Genomic DNA, 22,160 nt, shown 5'->3' with positions numbered 1-22,160 from the left:
TATTTAACAATGCCTAAGCCTAGCATTTACTCTATATTCTTGCTACCAAGTTCTAAAACTCTTGAGGCTCATACAACAGCATGACCTTTGCAGAAGTCATGTAGGGGCAGACCACACTGTAGCTACTCTGCTGCTTTCTAGCTACTCCATTAATAGCTATCAAGTAGAGGGGCCAGGCACTTGGAGCAAACATTAAACCAGTATACTTGAGGCTGCCTAAAGATAACATGTCTTAATCACTTTACACAAAACAAACAATTTTTAAAGAACTATTCTGTTTTTAAAGATACAGGATAATATTGAGAATGTCTGAAAATCTGTAGATATCAGAAAGGGAGTGGGGGGACAAGGAAGGAAAGAGGGGAAAAGGAAGAGAAGGAGGTAACAAAAGGATTTCTTTATTATTAATGGCTGGCTTAACATCTGTGTTCTCAGTATAAGTTAAGGCACAGGATTTATTCCATATTTCAGTTGAAATTGGAGTTTGAACTGGGCCATTACCACTAAAAGGGAAGCTTTCTTCACAAACATCTTCCCCAAAAAAAATCCATATTCAGATTCATTTCATTGCCTTTGGAAGTCATTATAATACACAGCCAAATATGATCACGTGGTGCTCACTCATCAGTATATATGACAGAAAAATCTTTCATATCAACATGTAGTCAATCATTGAGTCTGAGATTATGATTGGTATGCACCATTTACCTATTTCTGTAGTAGTGAGTTAGTTGTCTATGTCTCATTTCCATTATTTGTAAAATGAAAATTGTGGTAGGACCATTTCCCTCCATGACATAACTGTTGTGATGGTTGAGAGAGCTGAAATGTGTGAATATTTTAAAAACATAATTCCAATCAGCTATCCTTTTCACCAGTATTCACACAACAATGTGTTAGTAACTGGAGGTACATGAAATTCATCCTGCAGCAGTTATTTCAGAATACTGAAAGACAAGTGGTGAAGGTTCAGTGGTGGTCTGACTTTGCTGGCCCATAAACAAAACATACTGTGGAGAAGTTTACCTAACAGTTGAAGAAGTCACAGCAAGACTCTAAAAAATAAAAGGTTTAACATTATAAGAGCTTCAAAAGGAAAATCAAGCCAGAGAGACCTGCCTCTGGGACCCAGGCCCTGGGACACAGCCAGTCCCTGGGAACCCCCACTCAACTATGCCCCAGTTGCTCACCAGCAGGGAAAACTCCCCTTGGCTAGGCACCCCCACCAAAGACCTCCATTGCACCCTGAAATCTACAAGACCCATGCCCTACCCCAGTACCCATCTGCCCGTGACCCCAGTAACATCCTGAGACAAGGAATCCACCAGCTTCCATTGGACTAAGAGGTGAGTGACTCCTCCCCCTCCCAGAGAGTCCTGCCTCTGGAACCCAGGCCCTGGGACACAGCCCGTCCCTGGGAACCCCCCACCCAACTCTGCCCCAATTGGCTGACCAGTAGGGAAAATTCCCCCATGGCCAGGAACCCCACCAAGACCCCACATTGGACCCTGCAATCTACAAGACCCATACCTATCCCAACACCCATCTGCCTGAGACCCCAGTAACTTCCTGAGACAAGGAATCCACCAGCTCTCATTAGACCAGGAGTGGCTTTCTGAGGCACAGAATCTGCCAGCTCTCACTAGACCAAGACAGGCCTCCTGAGACACAGAATCTATCAGCTCTGACTGGACCAAGAGCACTGGTAAGACTAAGAGCAACTCCCCGAGTCACAGAATCAGCTAGCTTGGCTTGGGAAAAAGCAGCTCTGTGAGATACACAATCTTCCAGCTTCGATTAGATCAAGAGCTAAGATTAGACCCCAAAGGGGCCCCCTGAGACACAGAAATAGCAAGCACAGATTGGACCATTAGCAACTAGCTCAGACACAGGCACCTCTTGCACCTACTGGAGGAAGAGATGGGCAGACACCAGTGCAAAAATACATAAAACATAAAGAGCAATATGGCATCACCAGAACCTAGCCCTTCTACAACATCAAGACCTGAACATCTCAATGTAGAAGCAGAAGAAAGCAACCTTAAAAATAACTTCTTGAAGATACTAGAGGCCTTTAAAGAGCAAATGAAAAATTCCTTTAAAGAAATTGAGGAAAAGACAAACAAAAAATTGGAAGAAATCAATAAATCCCTTAAAGAAAGCCAAGAAAACCACAAAAAAGCAATTAAAAATATGAAGGAAACAGCTCAAGATCTGAAAATTGAAATAGAACCACTGAAGAAGACACAAATGGAAGAAATGCTGTAAATAGAAAATCTGAGTAAAAAAACAGGAAACACAGATGCAAGCATAACCAACAGAATACAAAAGATGGAAGAGAGAATCTCTAGTGTAGATGATTCAATAGAAGAAAGAGATTCATCAATCAAAGAATACAACAAAACCAAAAAAGTCCAGGAAATCAGGGACACCATGAAAAGGCCAAACCTATGAATAATAAGGATAGAAGAAAGAGAAGAATACCAACTCAAAGGTATATTCAACAAAATCATGGAAGAAAACTTTCCCAACTAAAAGAAGCAAATACCTATGAAGATACAAGAAGCTTATAGAATACCAAAGAGACTAGACACCCCCCAAAATTCCCCTTACCACATAATAATTAAACTACTAAACATATATAATAAAGAAAGAATATTAAGAGCAGCAAAGGAAAAAGGCCAAGTGACTTATAAAGGCATACCCATCAGAATAACACTCAATTTCTCAATGGAGACTTTGAAAGCCAAAAGGACCTGGATAGACATAATGCAGACACTAAGGGACCATGGATGCCAGCCTAGACTAAGATACGCAACAAAACTTTCAATCATCTTAGACGGAGTGAAAAAGACATTTCAAGACAAAGCTAGATTTAAACAATACCTATCCACAAATCCAGCCCTACAGAAAGCACTAAAAGGAAAATTCCAACCTAAGGAAGTCATATATACCCATAAAAACACAGGCAATAGATAACCTCACAGCAGTAAATCCCAAAGAAGAGAAATATACACACACTGCCACCAAGAGATAACAGGAATTAACAATCACTAGTCAATAATATCCCTTAATATCAATGGACTTAATTCACCTATAAAAAGACACAAGCTGACAGAATGGATATGAAAACAAGATCCATCGTTCTGCTGAATACAAGAAACACATCTCAATTTCAAACATAGACACTACCTCACAATAAAAAGCTGGGAAAAGTCTGTCCAATCAAGTGGACTTAAAAAGAAAGCTGGTGTAGCTATCCTAATATCTAACAAAATAGACTTCAAATTGAAATCATTCAAAAGAGATCAAGAAGGACATTTCATGCTTACCACAGGAAAGATCCATAAAGATGAAGTCTCAATTCTGAACAAGGGCACCCACATATGAAAAGGAAATATTACTAAAGCTTAAATCACACATCAAACTCCACACATTAATAGTGGGAGACCTCAACACCTCACTCTTACCACTGGACAGATCTGCCAGACAGAAACTTAACAGAGGAATAAGGGACCTAACTGATGTAATGACTCAAATGGACTTAACGATATCTACAAAACATTTCACCCTAACAAAAAAGAATATGCCTTTTTCTCAGCACCCCATGGAACTTTCTCTAAAATTGACCATATACTTGGTCACAAACAAAATCTCAACGAATTAAAAAAAAAAAAAAAAAAAGGAATAACCTCCCCTAGTCTATTGGACCATCATGACTTAAAGTTAGATTTCAACAATAGCAACAAAAATTACAGAAACCTACAATCTCATGTGTGGGGAGTTTACCCACCAACCCCACAGCTCCCCAGAGTTTTCTTGAGTGTGAGCAGAAGGAAATATTAGATAGAAGGATTTAGATTGTGGAAATAAACAGATAGAAAATACAGGATAGCCTCGAGAGGGCCTGGAATCTATTCCAATGGGCCCCGACTATCTCTTCCTTAGGGTATTTATAGAAATGCCTAGGGGTGGAGCAAAAGACCTCCTCCCCCAGCACAGCCAAGTGCAGACTATCTCAGACACCTGCACTCAGGCCTCTGGTCCTAATCATCCTCTATGCGGACCTGCTAGGTAAAGCCACAAGGAACCTGAAAACGGGCTCCCACACTCATGGAAACCAAGTAATGTTCAATTGAATCACCAATGGGTCACGGAAGGAAGGAAGGAAGGAAGGAAGGAAGGAAGGGAGGGAGGGAGGGAGGGAGGGAGGGAGGGAGGGAGAGAGAGAGAGAAGGAAGGAAGGAAGGAAGGAAGGAAGGAAGGAAGGAAGGAAGGAAGGAAGGAAGGAAAGAAAGAAATTAAAGACTTCCTAGAGTTCAGTGAAAATTAATGTACTATATACCAAACTTATGAAACACAATGAAAACATGGCTAAGAGGAAAGTTCATATCACTAAATGTGCACGTAAAGAAGTTGGAGAAATCTTACACTAGTGACTTAACAGCACATGTGAATATTCTAGAATAAGAAGCAAAGTCACTCAGAAGGAAGAAATGCCAGGAATAATCAAATTGAGAGCTGAAATCAATAAAATAGAAACAAAGAGAACAACACTTCAAAAACCTATATCCCATAAAACTGGAAAATCTAAAAGAAATGGGTAATTTTCTGGATAGCTGCCACATACCTAAGTTAAATCAAGACCAGGTAAACTATTTAAATAGACCAATAACCCCTAAGGAAATAGAATCAGTCATTAAAAGTCTCCCAACCAAAAAAAGCCCAGAACCAGATGGTTTCAACACAGAATTCTACCAGATATTCAAAGAAGAGTTAATATAAATATTCTTTAAATTGTTCCACACAATAGAAGCAGAAGGAACTTTACCAAACTCCTTCTATGAGGCTACAATTATCTTGATTCCCAAGCCAAACAAAGATGCAACAAAGAAAGAGAACTACAGACCAATCTCCCTCATAAACATTGATGGAAAAATACTCAATAAAATATTGGCAAACAGACTCCAAGAACACATCAAAACAATTATCCACCCTGATCAAGTAGGCTTCATCCCAGAGATGCAAGGGTGCTTCAACTATGAAAGTCTGTCAATGTAACACCCATATAAACAAACTGAAAGAAAAAAAAAAACATGACCATCTCACTAGATGCTGAAAAAGCCTTTGACAAAATCCAACACCCCTTCATGATAAAGGTCTTAGAGAAATCAGGAATACAGGGAACATACCTAAACATAATAAAGGCAATTTACAGCAAGCCAACAGCCAACATCAAATTAAATGGAGAGAAACTCAAAGCAATTCCACTAAAATAAGGAACAAGACAAGGCTATCCACTCTCCCCACACTTATCCAATATTGTACTTGAAGTTCTGGCCAGAGCAATAAGACAACATAAGGAGATCAAGGAGATACAAATTGGAAACGAAGACGTCAAACTTTCACTTTTTGCAGATGACATGATACAGAAGTGACCCCAAAAATTTGGTCAAGGATCTCATATAGCTGATAAACACCTTCAGTAATGTGGCAGGATACAAGATCAGCTTAAAAAAAATCCTACATCCTAGCCCTCCTATATAGAATCGACAAACAGGCTGAGAAATCAGAGAAACATCACCCTTTACAATAGCCACAAATAATACAAAATACCTTGGGGTAACTCTGACTAAGCAAGTGAAGGACCTGTATAATAAGAACTTTAAGTCCCTGAAGAAAGAAATCAAAGAAGATCTCAGAAAATGTAAAGATCTCCCATGCTCAAGATAGGCAGGATTAACATAGTAAAAATGGCCATCTTACCAAAAGCACTCTACAGATTCAATGCAATCCCCATCAAAATACCAACACAATTCTTCACAGACCTGAAAAGAACAATACTCAACTTCATTTGCAAAAACAAAAAAAAACCCAGGATAGCTAAAGGAATCCTGTATAACAAAACCACCTCTGGAGGCATCACCATCCCTGACACCAAGCTCTACTATAGAGCTATAGTAATAAAAACAGCTTGGTGTTGGCATAAAAACTAACATGTGGACCAATGGAATCGAATTGAAGACCCTGACATTAACCCGCACACCTATGAACACCTGATTTTTGACAAAAAAAAAAAAAAAAGCCAAAACTGTACAGTGGAGAAAAGAAAGCATCTTCAACAACAAACGGTGCTGGCATAACTGGATGTCAACATCTATTGCAAATATATCCACATCTATCACCATGCACAAAACTCAAGTCCAAGTGGATCAAAGACCTCAATATAAAACCAGTTACACTGAATGTGATAGAAGAGAAAGTATAAAATAGTCTTGAACACATTGACACAGGAGACCACTTCCTAAATATAAACCAGTAGCACAGACACTGAGAACAACAATTAATAAATGGGACCTCCTGAAACTGAGAAACTTCTGTAAGGCAAAGGACACAGTAAATAAGACAAAAGGACAGCCTACAGAATGGGAAAAGATTTTTACCAAGCCCACATCTGACAGAGGGTGATCTCGAAAATATATAAGGAAGTCAAGGGGACGGGACCTGCCTGTACTGAATCCACCAGGTTTAAATGAGTTCCCAGGGTGTCTTGGTCCTGGAGGACATGGGAATGGAGGGGAGGGGCTGGGGAGAAGGTGAGGGTGGGGGCAGGAGGGGGGAGGACAGGGGAACCCATGGCTGATGTATAAAATTAAAACACATAATAATAATAATAATAATAATAATAATAATAATAAATGAAAAAAAAAGAAATTGGCTAAACACAAGAATAAATGTTTCCCACGTGGTCTAGTCCTGTTGACAGCAGAATGCTGTGCTGTTCAAATTCTCTAGAAGACTCGCTTTCTGACCTCACACATAGACAACTGTGCCGAGGATATATAAATCTGTGGATATGTCCATTTGGTTCTTCACAATTACTTGTGTTAGTATTTTAAATATCTCCCAATTTGATTGTGAATTTCTTAATATTCCTAATTTTACCCACTTTGACCTTGATCTTTTTTTAAACATAAAATTGGTGCAAAGATTTTTAAATTGATGAGCTTTTAGCCAGTGTAAAATAGTTTGATATATAAAGATTTACCTTGACCATTAAAAAAAAATGGGCTATTGAGCTAAACAGAGAATTCTCAAAGGGAGAATTTCAAATGGCCAAAAGACATTTAAGAAATTGAAAAGCATCCTTAATTATCAGGGAGCTGCAAATCAAAAAGATTCTGAGATACCATCTTACACCTGTCAGAATGGCTAAAATCAAAAGCACTACAGACAGCTTCTATTGGAGAAGATATGGATCAAGGGGAACATTTCTCCACTGTTGGTAGGAGTGCAAACTGGTACAGCCACTTTGGAAATCAGCATGGCAGTTTCTCAGAAAATTGGGAATCAATCTACCTAAAGACCCAGCTATATTACTCTTGGGCATATACCCAAGGAATACTCAATCATACCACAAGGACACATGCTCAACTATGTTCATAGCAGCATTATTCATAATAGCCACAACCTGGAAATGACCTAGATGACCCTCAACTGAAGAATGGACAAAGAAAATGTGGTACATATATACAATGGAGTATTACTCAGCAGAGAAAAACAATGACATCATGAAATTTGCAGGCAAATGGATGGAACTAGAAAATATCATCCTGAGTGAGGTAACCCAGACTCAGAAGGACAAACATGGTATGTAATCACTCATAAATGGATACTAGATATAAAGCAAAGAATAATCAGGCAACAGCCCACAACTCCAGAGAAGCTAACTAACAGGGAAGATCCAAAGAGGGATGCATAGATCACCCTGTGAAGGAGAAATAGATGAAATCTTATGAGTAAACTGGGGATGAGTGGTGGGCAATAGAGGGTAGGGGATAGGGGATCAGAACCTAAGGGAATGGGATGGTTGAGATAGAACAGGAAGCAAGGGGGAATGCAATGAAAGAGACATCATGAAATAGAGAGAAACCTGGTGCTAGGGAAGTTACCTGGAATCCCTAAGGATGAACCAAGCCTGGGCTAGTAGCAATAGTTGAAAAGGTACCTGAACTGAACTGGCTTGACCCAGAGATCAAACCAGTAAATACCCTAACTGTCATCACAGAACTTTTCTCCAATGACTGATGGAAGCAGATGCAGAGATCCACAGCCAGTCACTAGTCAACACTCCAGGAGTCCAGTCAAAGAGATAGAAGAGGGATTCTATGAACAAATGCATCAGGATCATGATGGGGAAACAAGCAGGGATGACCAAACCAAACTAGAGGGAACTCATGAAAGTTGGATCAATTGCTGTGGAGCCTGTATGGGACTGGCCTAGGCCCTCTGCATGGCCAGACAGTTGTGTAGCTTGATCTGCTTGTGAGGACCCCTGGCAGTAGGATCATAATACTTCTCTGGTGTATGAGCGGGCTTTGTGGAGCCCACTACCTATGATGGGACACCTCATGTAGCCTTAAGGCAGGGGGAAGGGCTTAGACTTGCCTCTACTGGATGTGCCTCTGCATGGGAAGCCTTGCCTTCCTGTGTGTGGGAATTGGGGATGGGTTGGGAGGGGGAGGCTAGAGGTGGCAGGAGGAGGGAAGAGAGGGATCTTTGATTGATGAGCAAAATGAATGAAAATATTTTCTTAATAATAAAAAAAGAAAAATCAAGAACTAGATACTAGCCTTTGGCATTTAGGACAAACAGGGTAAGGTCTAAAGGCCTCCAAGCAAAACACATTCAGTAAAAGCAATAATGTAGGAAAAGTCCCTGGAAGACCTTAGTTCTCAAGGACTGTGTACTTAGCCTTTTTTTTAAGAAGTCCAGTAAAACTTTTTAAAGAATAAAATTATAATTAAGGAGCCATAATATAGAATCAGAGTATAGAATATACTTAATTTTTTTCAGGTCTTGTAAGGAAGAGAAAGGAATGGCTATCATTTTAAAGGCCAATGTGAGTTTAAATGAACCTAGAAATGGAGTAGAAGGAGAATGAAAGACAGGTATATGCAGCAAATATTTAAGAAATGATCACCCACTAACCATCCAATAGCCTTGTTGACATTGTTTCAAGGTCTGTATTTTGATGAGTCATTACCAAAGAGTCATGGCATGATTGCTATGGCAATTGGAAGCATGTGGTCCTGGTTTATACACATTAGTCATGTCCTCATGTGAGTGGCATATCCACATAAGGAGGTAGCTGCACTGAGAGGAGAGGTTAAATCTTCAACATTTCATTAGTGGTGCAGTCGTGAGCTAGTGAAGAGACAGGCATACATGGGTGCCTAACAAAGAAGAAGGTGTGGAGAAATAGTGCCCCCAAACTCACAAAATTATCAAGTTAAAGTATTTAGTAGTTTTTGAACTTCCAGGATCCAGATAGCATCATAACATTGAGAAATTGGGGAAACTGGAACACTGCTGTTCTTTTTTAAATCAAAATCATAGTGTTTCCTCTGTATGCTAGCATCAGGCTGCGCTTCTGTTATCATCAGCACAGTATTGTATCTTCAGTTATTAGCCATACAGTGATGTTCTGTGGGAACACTGTGGCAAACAAAGGCTGTTACTTACATGATCAGTGGTTAGTGAAGCACAAGGATGAAAATGATCAAAGCAAACCTCGTCTTGTCTCACAGAACACAGATACTTCTCTAGATCATTGTATCTCTCTCCATAGAGAACTGAAAGGGGAAGAGGGAGATTTTTCCAAATGCTCAGAAATGTAATGAGTGGAACAATTTTAAATCAAACAGCCAAACCAAACAAAAACAAGATCATACGCATATACAGAGAATACGTACCAAGTCTAACTTTGTATGACTGTCTGACTCGCCCGTGGTCTTTGTGATGACTGCCGTGGGAGCCAGCATTTCTTTTGGAAAAAGTTCCTTTTCCCATTGCACTGTCTACTTGTTTCCAGTACCTCTTTACTGACTGGAGCCACCTTTGAAACATAGACATATTACTTAAGATTGTAATCAGTAATGCGCCCAATGGTTCATGTTTCGAATGTCTTTGGTATTATTTTGAAAGCTGTGGAGTCATTAGAAGGTGGGAGCTGCATAACAGAACCCAGTCACTAGCAGTGAGACTTTGAAGACTAATTGACAACCAATATTAGCCATCACAAAGGTTAGACTAGCCACTGGTTCTTATCCAGCTATCTCAGCTTCCTGGCTGTTGCCATGTGAATAAGCAGCCACCTCAGGCTTCCATTTCCATGGATGAAGCCTCCTCTCCCTGTCTTTCACATTGTGACAGGCTGAAATCTTTCTAAAACCATGAGTCTAACTAAAGATGTACCTCTCTTAAGGTATTTTTGATCACATCAACAAAAAAGCAACTCATACATTATTTAAGCAGAAAATAGAAACAACTTACATGAAATGAAATAATTAATTACAAAAAGTTCATGTGTCTTAAAATTTTCACAAAAGGGAATTAGTTCTAGAGCCATATAACCTGAAGTAAAATTATAGTTTCCTTACTATTAATTCTGAATCCTATATGAATCACATAATACTTCTGTGACTGTCTTTCAGGTTAAAAAAAAAATCAATAGAATAGTAAAAGTACTGTTATCTAATAATAACAATAGAAATAGTAGTACATCAAGTATTGATAATATTTAAGATAAATAACTATATGCAAAATAGTTAGCAAGGAATGAGACACATGGGAGATGCTACAGGACACATTGTTATCAGTAGTCAACACTCAAGTCCAATGATAAGATGTAAGGCTTTCAACTAATACAGGTTTGCTCCCTTTCTAAACAAATATATCTAAAAAATGGGATGATCTTGGAATCAAGGCTGAATGTATCAGTCTATCACCTGATTTTTGTTTCCTAGTAAAGGGGGTAGGGAAAAAGAAAAAGAATATGCAGCTATCATTTTATTTTTGAGCTATGATATGATACTTCCTATTCAACTGCATAGCTGACCCAATGGGTGCTGGGTACTTCTTTGTAGAGAGTGGCCAAGACTTATGAGAAAGAACTAAACAGAGAGTAGCTTAAACATTCAAGGATTACTATGAGTTAACCAAAAATTGAGGTAACTCGAAAGCCCATAAAAGATGTATAAAATTTAAACTCTCAAAACAGATAAACAGGAGCTGGAGAAATGGCTCAGAGGTTAAGAACACTGGCTGCTCTTCTGGAAGTCCTGAGTTCAATTCCCAGCAACTACATGTTGGCTCACAACTATCTATAATGAGATCTGGTGCCCTCTTCTGGTGTGCAGACATATATGCAGGCAGAACACTGTTGTGGAATAACACTTTTGTATACCAGTTTAATAACTCACTAACTGGCCAATAGCCAGGCAGGAAGTATAAGCAGGATAAGTGGACAAAGAATTCTGGGAATAGGAAGGCTGAGGCAGAAGACGCCAGCCCGCCATGCAGGGAGCAGCATGTAATGATATACAGGTAAAGCCATGGAAAACGTGGTGACATATAGATTAACAGAAAGGGGCTGAGTTTAAATGCAAGAGCTAGTCAGTAGTAAGCCTGACCTAATGGCTAAGCACTTTCAATTAATATAAGCCTCTGTGTGTTTACTTGGGTCTGAGCTGCTGCTGACTGGGCAGGACACAGGAAAACTTTCAGCTACAAAAGGTGCCCAACAAGGGGCTCAAACACACAACCCTGAGATTATGAGTCTCATGCTCTACTGACTGAGTATCACACTGTACACATAATAAATAAATAATTCTTAACAAAAACAGATAAACATTCTGTTCAAAATATAACCTAATCCTTACTCAGTAAGATGCTGAGGGTTGCTTATGGTAGCTGAAAGGGCCAAAAAAGGGCATCGGATCATGACAAGGAGATGCTCCCAGATTTCCGCTCCAATTTCTCCACCAAGACAGTGTACCTATAAAGAAAAGAAGGTTTTTAATTGACAGGTTACCTTTAAGAACAGCAAATTCAAATAATATGTGAAATTTTAAGTTGTTCATAAGTGTTTCCCATCACCTTTAATGAACCATGTTCATTAGTACAAGAAGTACTAGAAAAACCCAGATGTGGGACATTTTGGCACTTGAAATTTCCTTAATATTTTTATCCAATCCATCTGTGATTCCTTTTTATTTTGCTTCCAAAACTTTCTTTCGGGCCTATGTATTTCTTGCCATGTCTATTAACAATCAAAGCACCACCACATCTCTGTCATATATAATACAATGTGACTATTGCCCTAATAGGATACCTACACTCTTGGCATCACAGACAAAATGATATGCTTCAAAGAGAAGCCGTATCTAGTCATGTCACTAGTTAATGTTTTCCCACTTGTTGTGGAACAAATATAAGCATTTAATGGGATATACAATGATTGGCATATTTGGCCCACTGCTGCTGTTTCAGCATCATCGGAAGTCACTCATGCCCAGTCTTCCTGTGATCCAGACACATCAGCCATTTCTTGGTTTCTCAGCACACATTTGACACCCAGAACTTTCCCATTGAATCTCCGTGTATAAAACAGTCTTATCAATAAAGTAAGAAGCCAACAAATATAACCACGGCCTCTTAATCTGTGAAGTTCACCTTGGTGTCACTAGCTTAAAAAGATTTTGCTGACCATCCATCCATTCCAGAGTGGTCCTCCAGCCTGCCTTCTGTCATGGTTGCTATTGTGATTGACACTCCTGATCTTCACAGTAGCACTACTGGCAGCTTGCAAGCATTTGTGTTTCCTGGTTTAACTTATCTTTCTCACTTAATCTTTATCTTCAAATCTGGATAATTCTAGCATTGACACAGTGCCTGCCTCTAGGGAGGCATTTCTCAAATGAAGCCGAGTAAATGAATGCATGACCAAACTCAATTAGACAGACAAGAGATTTTTTTTTTAACTGTGGTCTTAAATAAAAAATTTAAATTTGACTCTTGGAAAAAACTTTAAAAGACCTACTATCGGTCAAGCAGTTTTACATATGTGTGTAGAAATGCATATACACATATTTTCTACATATATACATATTTTCTACCGCCTGCTTGACTTTGTCATGGTCAGATGACATACCATTCCGCTAAATATTAACTTTAAGTTTTGCAATATTTAGCAATTTTCTCTGACTCTGACAGAATAGGCAGTAGCCTTCAAACCCTTTAGGGGTTGCCTACATATAAAACAGGAAGATCTGAAGTGTCCAATGTTACATCATTTCAGAGTTTGGATCCCAAGCTACAACTAGGTGTTCTAAACCCTCTTGTAATTTTAATATTTTAAAATTTTATACATATGGGTGTTTGATCTACATGTATTTATGGCCTTTTATTATTTGATAAAACTGTCCAAAGTCCCCAGGACACAAATATGTAGGTTAACTAAAAATAAACGTAACAAGTCAGTATTTAAAAAAAAAATATATAAGCACAGCTTGTTTGGTAATTTCAAGTTTACAACAGAAAGGAAGGGGCTAGAAATTTGGCTCAGTGGTGGACTACTTCAGATACCTGCATTTAGTCTCCAGGACTGCAAGTTATTTATTACTGTTGTTGTTACTACTGAAACAAAGTAAAGATTAGCTAAATATCAGCTTCTTTTTCTCTTCTCAGTTTAAAATCCAGGAATAAAAGATTGTATTTTCCTAGGATGCTCTAGGTCTCTGTGAATAAGTAAACTCAATGATGCTGCCATATAAGTTCACTCTGTAGCTTCTGTCAGAACTTCTACATCTACACTAGTTTTCACCCCATGCTCTCTGCCCAGGGAAACTGATCCATAAATACTACTTCAATGGGATTCCCGTGTTCTCTGAATCTCTAGCTCTAACAAACTTCTGAGCTGTGGTTACTGAGGGAATGAGCAGAGATTGGTTTGCCAGTGGCCCCTTCCCAGGTTGCCTGATCCAGCTGTGTATCTCAGCTAAGGAACATGCCTTGAAATGTAGCCCATTCCCTCAGAATCTCTTGGAACCTGAAGCAAATACTTCCTTCCCTTGTCCCTTTAGATCTAACAATAAGTTCCTCACTCAGGATTTCCTCACAAATGTCTTTTTAATAACATTCTTTTAAAACCATATTTTGAATAGGCTATTTGTTTTCCTTAAGGGTCATTATTAGGTGGGCAGTGTGGTGCAAGCCTTTAATCCAGGAGGCAGAGGCAAGAGGATCACTTGAGTTCAAGGCCATCCTGACCTATAGACTATATTCCAGGATAGACAGGATTGTTCCACAGAAAAATCCATTCTCACACCACCCACCCACCCCAAAGAAGAAGAAGAAGAAGAAGAAGAAGAAGAAGAAGAAGAAGAAGAAGAAGAAGAAGAAGAAGAAGAAGAAGAAGAAGAAGAAAGAAGAAGGTGGTCATTGTTAGCATTTTGGCATCTGCACTGGCCTGCCCTTAGGGTCCTGACAGGATATATCCTCAGCTGCAGCCCTATAAGAGCACCCACTGTGTGTATTCTCTACCTTTCCTTTAAAAAGGCAGTCCTTGCCCATCTCCCATCTCTTTCTCTTTCTTTTCCTTTGCTCTGGTCCCCAGGTCTCTGTCCCTTCTCTCCCTTCTCCTCAATAAACATCCCATGTGGGCCCTGCTGTATGGTGTGACTCCTTCTCGCTGTTTTTTTTTCTTTTTATTTATTATTATTATTATTATTATTATTATTATTATATATGTGTTTTCATTTTACACATCAGCCATGAGTTCTCCTGTCCTCCCACCTCCCGCCCCCGCCACCACCTTCACCCATCCCCTCCCCTCCATTCCCATCTCCTCCAGGGCCAAGGCTCCCCTGGGGATTCATTTAAACCTTGTGGATACAGTACAGGGAGGTCCAGTCCCCTCCTTCCAGGCTAAGCAAAGTGTTCCTGTGTAAGCCCAAGGTTCCAAACAGCCAGCTCATGCACTAAGGATAGGTCCCGGTCCCACAGCCTGGATGCCTCCAAAACAGTTCAAGCTATTCAAATGTCTCACTTATCCAGAGGGCCTGATCCAGCTGGGGGCTCCACAGCCTTTGGATCATAATTCATGCGCTTCCATTCGTTTGGCTATTTGTCTCTGTACTTTTTCCAATCTTGGTCTCAACAATTCACGCTCTTACAGTCCCTCCTCTTTCTCGACAATTGGACATCTGGAGCTCCACCTGGGGCTTGGCTGAGGATCTTTGCATCCACTTCCATCAGTTATTGGATGAGAGTTCCAGCTCGACTGTTGGGTGTTTGGCCATCTAATCACCAGACTAGGTGAGATCAGGCTTCTCTCGACCATTGCCAGCAGTCTACAGAGGATGTATCATTGTGGATTTCTGGGGACCTCTCCAGCACTCTGCCTATTCCTGTTCTCATGTGGTCTTCATTTATCATGGTCTGTTATTCCTCATTCTCCCTTTCTGTTCTTGATCCAGCTGGGATCTCCTGCTCCCCTAAGTTTTCTTTCCCTTAACCCTTGCCCTTCATTACTCCCATTGTCATCCAGGTTGTTCATGTAGATCACATCCATTTCTCTGTCATTGGGTGATCCCTGTGTCTTTCCTAGGGTCCCGTTTTCTAGGTAGCCACCCTGGAGTTGTGTAGCAGTCTAGTCATCTTTGTTTTACATCTAGTATCACTCCTATGAGTGAGTACATACCATGCTTGTCCTTCTGAGTCTGAGTTACCTCACTCAGGATGATTTTTTCTAGATCCATCCATTTGCCTGCAAACCTCATGATGTCATTGTTTTTCTCTGTGTATATGTACCATATTTTCTTTATCCATTCTTCAGTTGAAGGGCATCTAGGTTGTTTCCAGGTTCTGGCTGTTACAAACAATTCTGATATGAACATAGCTGAGCAAATGCCCTTGTGGTATGATTGAGCATTCCTTGGGTATATGCCCAAGAGTGCTACAGCTGGGTCTTGGGGGAGATAGATTCCCAATTTTCTAAGAAAGCGCCATATTGATTTCCAAAGTGGCTGTATAAGCTTGCATTCCCACGAGCAGTGGAGGAGAGTTCCCCTTGCTCCACATCCCCTCCAGCATAAGCTGTTTTCTGTGTTTTTGATCTTGGCCACTCTGACAGTTGTAAGGTGGTATCTCAGAGTCGTTTTGATTTGTATTTCCCAGATAATTAGGGATGTTAAGCAATCTCTTAAATGCCTTTCAGCCATTTGAACTTCCTCTATTGTGTCTGCTGTGGCTTTCCACAGTCCTGTGGTGTAGTCTCAAAGGATTATTTTTGATGCTAGCCTAGACTAATATAACCAGCAAAACTTTCAATCATCATAGATGGAGTGAACAAGACCTTCCAAGACAAAATCAGGTTTAAACAATACTTATCCACAAACCCAGCCCTACAGAAAGCCATAGAAGAAAAATTCCAACCTAAGGAAGGCAGATACACCCATGAAAACACAGGCAATAGATAACACCACAGCAGTAAACCCCAAAGAAGAGAAGTACACACACACTACCAGCAAAAATAAAAAATAATAACAGGAACAAACAATCACTGGTCATTAATATCCTTTAATATAAATGGACTTAATTCACCTATAAAAAGACACAGACTAACAGAATGGATATGAAAACAGGACCCATCTTTCTGCTGCATACAAGAAACACACCTCAAATTCAAAGACAGACACCTCCTAAGAATAAAAGGCTGGGAAAAGACTTTCCAATCAAATGGTTTTAAGAAGCAAGCTGGTGTAGCCATCTTAATATCCAGCAAAATAGACTTCAAACAAAAATCAATCAAAAGAGATGATGAAGGACATTACATACTCATCCCAGGAAAGATCCACCAAGATGAAGTTTCAATTCTGAACATTTATGCCCCAAACACAAGGGCACCCACATATGTAAAAGAAACATTACTAAAGCTTAAATCACATATAAAACCCCACACATTAATACTGGAATACTTCAACACCCCACTTTCACCTCTGGACAGATCGGCCAAATTGAAACTTTACAGAGACATAATGGTCTTAACTGATGTTATGGCTCAAATGGACTTAATCAATATCTACAGAACATTCCACCCAAACAAAAAAGAATATACCTTCTTCCCAACACCCATGGACCTTCTCTGAAATCGACCACATACTTGGCCACAAAGCAAATCTCAATAGATACAAAACAATTGGAATAACCTCCTGTGTTCTATCGGACCACCATGGTTTAAAGTTAGATTTCAACAACAGAAAAAACTACAGAAATCCTACAATCTCATGGGAACTGAATAATGCTCAACTGAATCACCAATGGGTTAAGAAAGAAATGAAGAAAGAAATTAAAGACTTCCTAGAGATCAATGAAAATGAATACACCACATACCCAAACTTATGGGACACTATGAAAGCAGTGATAAGAGGAAAATTCATAGCACTAAATGCCCACATAAAGAAGCTGGAGAAATCTCATGCTAGTGACTTGACAGCACACCTGAAAGCCCTTGAACAGGAAGAAGCAAAGTCCCTCAGGAGGAACAGATGCCAGGAAATTATCAATTGAGGGCTGAAATCAATAAAATAGAAATAAAGAGAACAATACAAAGGATTAATGAAACAAAGAGTTGATTCTTTGAGAAGAGCAACAAGATAGGCAAGCCCTTATCCAAACTAACCAAAAGACAGAGAGAGAGCATCCAAATTAACAAAATCAGAAATGAAAAGAGGGACATAACAACAGACAATGAGGAAATGCAGAGAATCATCAGGTCATACTTCAAAAACATCTGCTCCCAAAACTGGAAAATCTAAAAGAAATGGATAATTTTCTGGATAGGTACCACATACCTAAGTTAAATCAAGACCAGATAAACCATTTAAACAGTCCAATAACCCCTAAGGAAATAGAATCAATCATTAAAAGCCTCCCAACCAAAAAAAGCACAGGACCAGATGGTTTCACTGCAGAATTCTACCAGATCTTCAAAGAAGACTTAAATACCAATACTCTAAAAATTGTTCCACACAATAGAAGCAGAAGGTATATTACCAAACTCCTTCTATGAGGCTACAATTACCATGATTCCTAAACCAAACAAAGATGCAACAAAGAAAGAGAACTACAGACAATCTCCATCATGAACATCGATGCAAAAATACTCAATAAAATACTGGCAAACAGACTCCAAGAACACATCAAAACAATTATCCACCATGATCAAGTAGGCTTCATCCCAGGGATGCAAGGGTGCTTCAACATATGAAAGTCCGTCAATGTAATACACCACATAAACAAACTCAAAGAAAAGAAAAAACCACATGATCTTCTCGCTGTTTTTAAAATACTACAGTCATAATGGACAGAATTGTTTGTATCATCAGAATCACTTGCTGGAACATGAAACACTTTTCCTTTGAAAACCAGACTTGATTTTGGATTTCTATCAAGGGAAACTTGTGTCATGAGTTTAATTTTGTTTCCTCCACAACAGCATCCCCAATGAAGACTGGTTTCTCACACATGTAGAACTCTCACCAATATATACTATTGAGTCACAGCAGAAGAAGTGAGCTAAAAGGGTAATTCAACTGGGGAAAATGTTCAGAAGGAAATTGCCTCCAAAACTGAACTCCATCCCAAAGCAGCCAAGACTTGCAGTATTTAAGAACACTGGGAAGTTAGCCTGAGAAGCGAAATCAAACCTACCTCATCAAATATAACGTATCTGATCCTCTTCACCCAGTTTTGGCGATGAGGAGCAAGTAGCAGAATTTCAAAGCAGGCAGGCACGGTGATAAGCACCTAAAAACAACAGTATCATGTGAAGTAACACTTAGAATGTGCATAGTTATAAAACTACATGAGGTAAAGCTTATGAGTCCTGAATCTATCTTCTAAGAGTAGAAATCTGATAGTGCTTCTAGGAATTAGATTCATTACACTTGTGATGTATTAGTTTAAACCACATGAAACTTCAGTTTATTAAACAAAATAGTAAAATATCAAATTTGAAGGCAGATTCTTGTTTCTGAGCCTTCCAACTGTGTCTAGCCTTAAATGGGACACCAATATTGGCCTCTTTCCCAAGCCCAGAAATGATCAGGAAGGAGGTGGAAAGAACAAGAGCACCAGGGGAAGGGGTAGAGTATTGTGGACTGCGATCTTCTGCACAAGTCATGGCAGTTCCACCCATGACCTCACAGCAACTGGGGTTATCTGTACAAGACCTGCAGAAAATCAAACCAGTTGAAATTCCAGCATGAATGAGGATGCAGCTCACAAGGCCACACCCCCTCAGAGGAGTTATTGACACTTAGTGACTGCTGGGAAAGAGACATGCTACTGGAAGAAGTGTGGGTTGGAGGGAGAAAAGAGAGGTAGAGAGAGAAAATGAGGGTGGGCAGATATGATCATAATGTACCTTAAACATGTATAAATTCTCAAAGAATAAATAAAATGTTTTAACTAAATAAATTTTTTTAAAAGAAACATATATAAGAATCAAAGTCATTAATTTTAACTATTTTGAGTTTTTCAAATCTAACACTAACAGAGAATTTGGAAGATGATTCTTTGAAAGGCAATCCAGTCAGCACACTGCCAGGTCTACAACATAATGCTCTACAAGTGTGTTTTAATTTTTATTTTATCCTAAATACTGATCTGAAAATTCAGTAAGAGAGAAAACCATAACTTCATTAACACTACAACACATTCATTAACTACAATACAACACAACACAACACAACTTTTTTAAACTAAAATGAGTATCTTTAACAAAAGACAGTAATTATGATAATATGTTGCTGTCCACCAAGTTTTGGTAGCTTGTAAACGTCTTTGGATCATTTTGAATCCCACTATAAAGCAACATGATGAATGAGCTATAAAGAAAATGTTTAAATCAAAACAAAAGCATTTTTAGAGAAAATAAGTTCTGTTTTCCACATTCTTCAGAATGTAACCAACTTTTATTTTCTCTGAAGCTGTTTTGTCCTTCACAAATTCAAGGAAATTATTTTCACATGCCTCGTGAAAATGTTAGATTTCTAGTCAAAAGAATATAACACTGTTATATAACTTGATATCAAGTTTATTAAATAGTATGTCCAACCTGGCAGTTCAGGACATCTTGCCGATAATCCCTAGTGAAAACACCACACAGAGCTTCACCAGCTGGCAGAATTTTGGTGTAACGGTTTTCAACAGTTGCTGCCACTTGATTAACAAGAGCCTGGTTGACAGGAAAACAGATGTATTAGCTACATAATAAAGTGTAGATCAGCAAGATTTAATGGAATGACAGAGATGTCCAATACTGTGTTCTGCTATGAATGCAGAAAACTTAAAAAATCCTTTCCTCTATCCACTCTACACTCTCTTTGAGCTGTTGGACTCAAAACCTGACCTTCCTTGATTAGCAATAACCTGCAGTAAAACTGATATAGAAAACATTTATCTGAAAGTAAAATGGCAAACGTATCCTTCAAAGCAGAAAAGTTAGCATGCACACCACAACGGAATGATCACCATTTATGATCTGAGTCAGAAGAAGCACAAATAGACTTATATATCATATTTCAGAATCTCCCCTAGTTGTCAAAAGCTTGACTATATAAATGAATCTGTATATTCTCCTTAGGATCGAGCAGATAGCATGGCCAGTGGAATCCATAAACCTTTGCTGTGGGATGTTGTTCTGTATGCTGTGGACATGTTTTGCTCTGATTGTTTGATAAATAAAGCTCTCTGGCCAATGGTGAGGCAGAATAAGGTTAGATGGGACATTCCAACAAGTGGTAGAAGAAGGAGAAAGGCAGAGCTGAGGAGACATTGCTAGCCACCACCATGAGAAGCAAGATGTAAAGTACTAGTAAGCCACAAGCCACATGGCAAAGTATAGATTTATAGAAACGGGTTAATTTAAGATGTAAGAGCTAACTAGTGAGGAGCCTGAGCCATTAGGCCAGATAGTTTGAAAATAATATAAGCCTCTGTGTGTTTATTTGGGTCTGAGCAACTACAGAACCAGGCAGGACACAGGAAAACTTCCAGCTACAAACCTTCAAATATCTGTTACATGCTTTATACTCCCAAATTTATACACCATATAGATGAAGCTGTAAAAAGTATAATAAAAATATATCCAGAAATATACTGAAAAGTGACATTCCAGTTATTTTAATGTATATGATGAACACACAAGCGTCTGGTGCTGGCTAGTTTTATGTCAACTTGACCCAAGCTTGAGTCATTTGGGAATAGGAAAGCTCAGCTGAGAAAATGCTCCCCCAGATTGCCCTGTGACTAACTCTCTTGATTAGTGATTGATGTGGAGGGCCCAGTTCACTGTGAACAATGTCACCCCTGGGTTAGTCATCCTGACTGCTATAACAAAACCAATGAGCAAGCCATGAGGGAGGGAGCCAATTCCCAGCACTCCTCCATGGCCTCCATCAATCCCTGCATCCAGGTTCCAACCCAGGTTGAGTTCCTACCCTGATTCTCTCAGTGATGGACTGTGCTGTGGAAATGTAAGCTGAAATAAAGCCTTTCCTCTGCAAGCTTCTTCTGGTTTTATCACAGCAATAGGAACAAGAAAGAAGACCATCCTCCAAATGAAAATGTCAATAGTGCCAATTATACAATAATTTTAATATTATCACTGGAATGGATAACTCTGGTTATTCACAATATAAGATAAAAGCTCGATCCATGAATGTGCACTTCATTGTGGTTCCGAAAAAATTGATGAATTAGTAAAAGGGCAAACTCTTCCATTATGAAAAGTAGGAAAATGTATCCTCAAGAACATCATGAATAAAGAAGTACCAAAAGTTATGCATAATAAGTCACCCAAATCACTAGTCAGAAGAAAGAATACACATCTAAATATGCAAATATAAAAAATGTTCAACTAAATGCACATCTAAAAGTTCTATTGCCTCTGAGTGTAGCAGAAGCTCATTGAATAATAACAGGAACCTTGAGAAAGAGTTGAGATTCCATCTTACTCCAAGTAGAATGGTTAAATCTAGAAAACAAGTGTTAACAGTTGGGGGAAAATATATGAGAAGGGGGACCCTTAATCACCATGGGAAAAGTATCAACTGCTATACCCTTTATAGAAATCAGTGTTGAGGTGTCACAAAGGATAAAATATAAAACTACTTCATGAACTAGCTACATCACTCCTTCCTGGGTACATACCCAAAGATCTTCAAGTCTTACTAAAGAGACACGTGCACATACATGTTCACATTTCTACTACTCCAATAGCTAGGAAATGGAAGCAGCCTTGACGTCCATGA

At 39.1% G+C, this 22,160-nt stretch overlaps 1 protein-coding gene across 1 annotated transcript in view; it reads right to left on the bottom strand.

Moving 5' to 3' along the window:
• Positions 1-22,160, bottom strand: part of LOC118569031 (probable ATP-dependent RNA helicase DDX60) — a 102,082-nt gene that overhangs the window by 45,791 nt on the left and 34,131 nt on the right. Inside the window, exons 17-21 of the mRNA XM_036166678.1 lie at positions 19,964-20,083; positions 18,556-18,651; positions 11,724-11,839; positions 9,756-9,898; positions 9,526-9,635 (exon numbers count right to left, since the gene is read on the bottom strand). Of these exons, the coding sequence (XP_036022571.1) occupies positions 9,526-9,635; positions 9,756-9,898; positions 11,724-11,839; positions 18,556-18,651; positions 19,964-20,083 (585 nt within the window). The remainder of the gene's footprint in view (positions 1-9,525; positions 9,636-9,755; positions 9,899-11,723; positions 11,840-18,555; positions 18,652-19,963; positions 20,084-22,160) is intronic.

Source organism: Onychomys torridus, chromosome 17, assembly GCF_903995425.1.
Source record: "Onychomys torridus chromosome 17, mOncTor1.1, whole genome shotgun sequence".
In the NCBI taxonomy this organism is placed as follows: Eukaryota; Metazoa; Chordata; class Mammalia; order Rodentia; family Cricetidae; genus Onychomys; species Onychomys torridus.
Note: the sequence above shows the minus strand (reverse complement) of the source record. Positions and strands in the feature narration are given on the sequence as shown.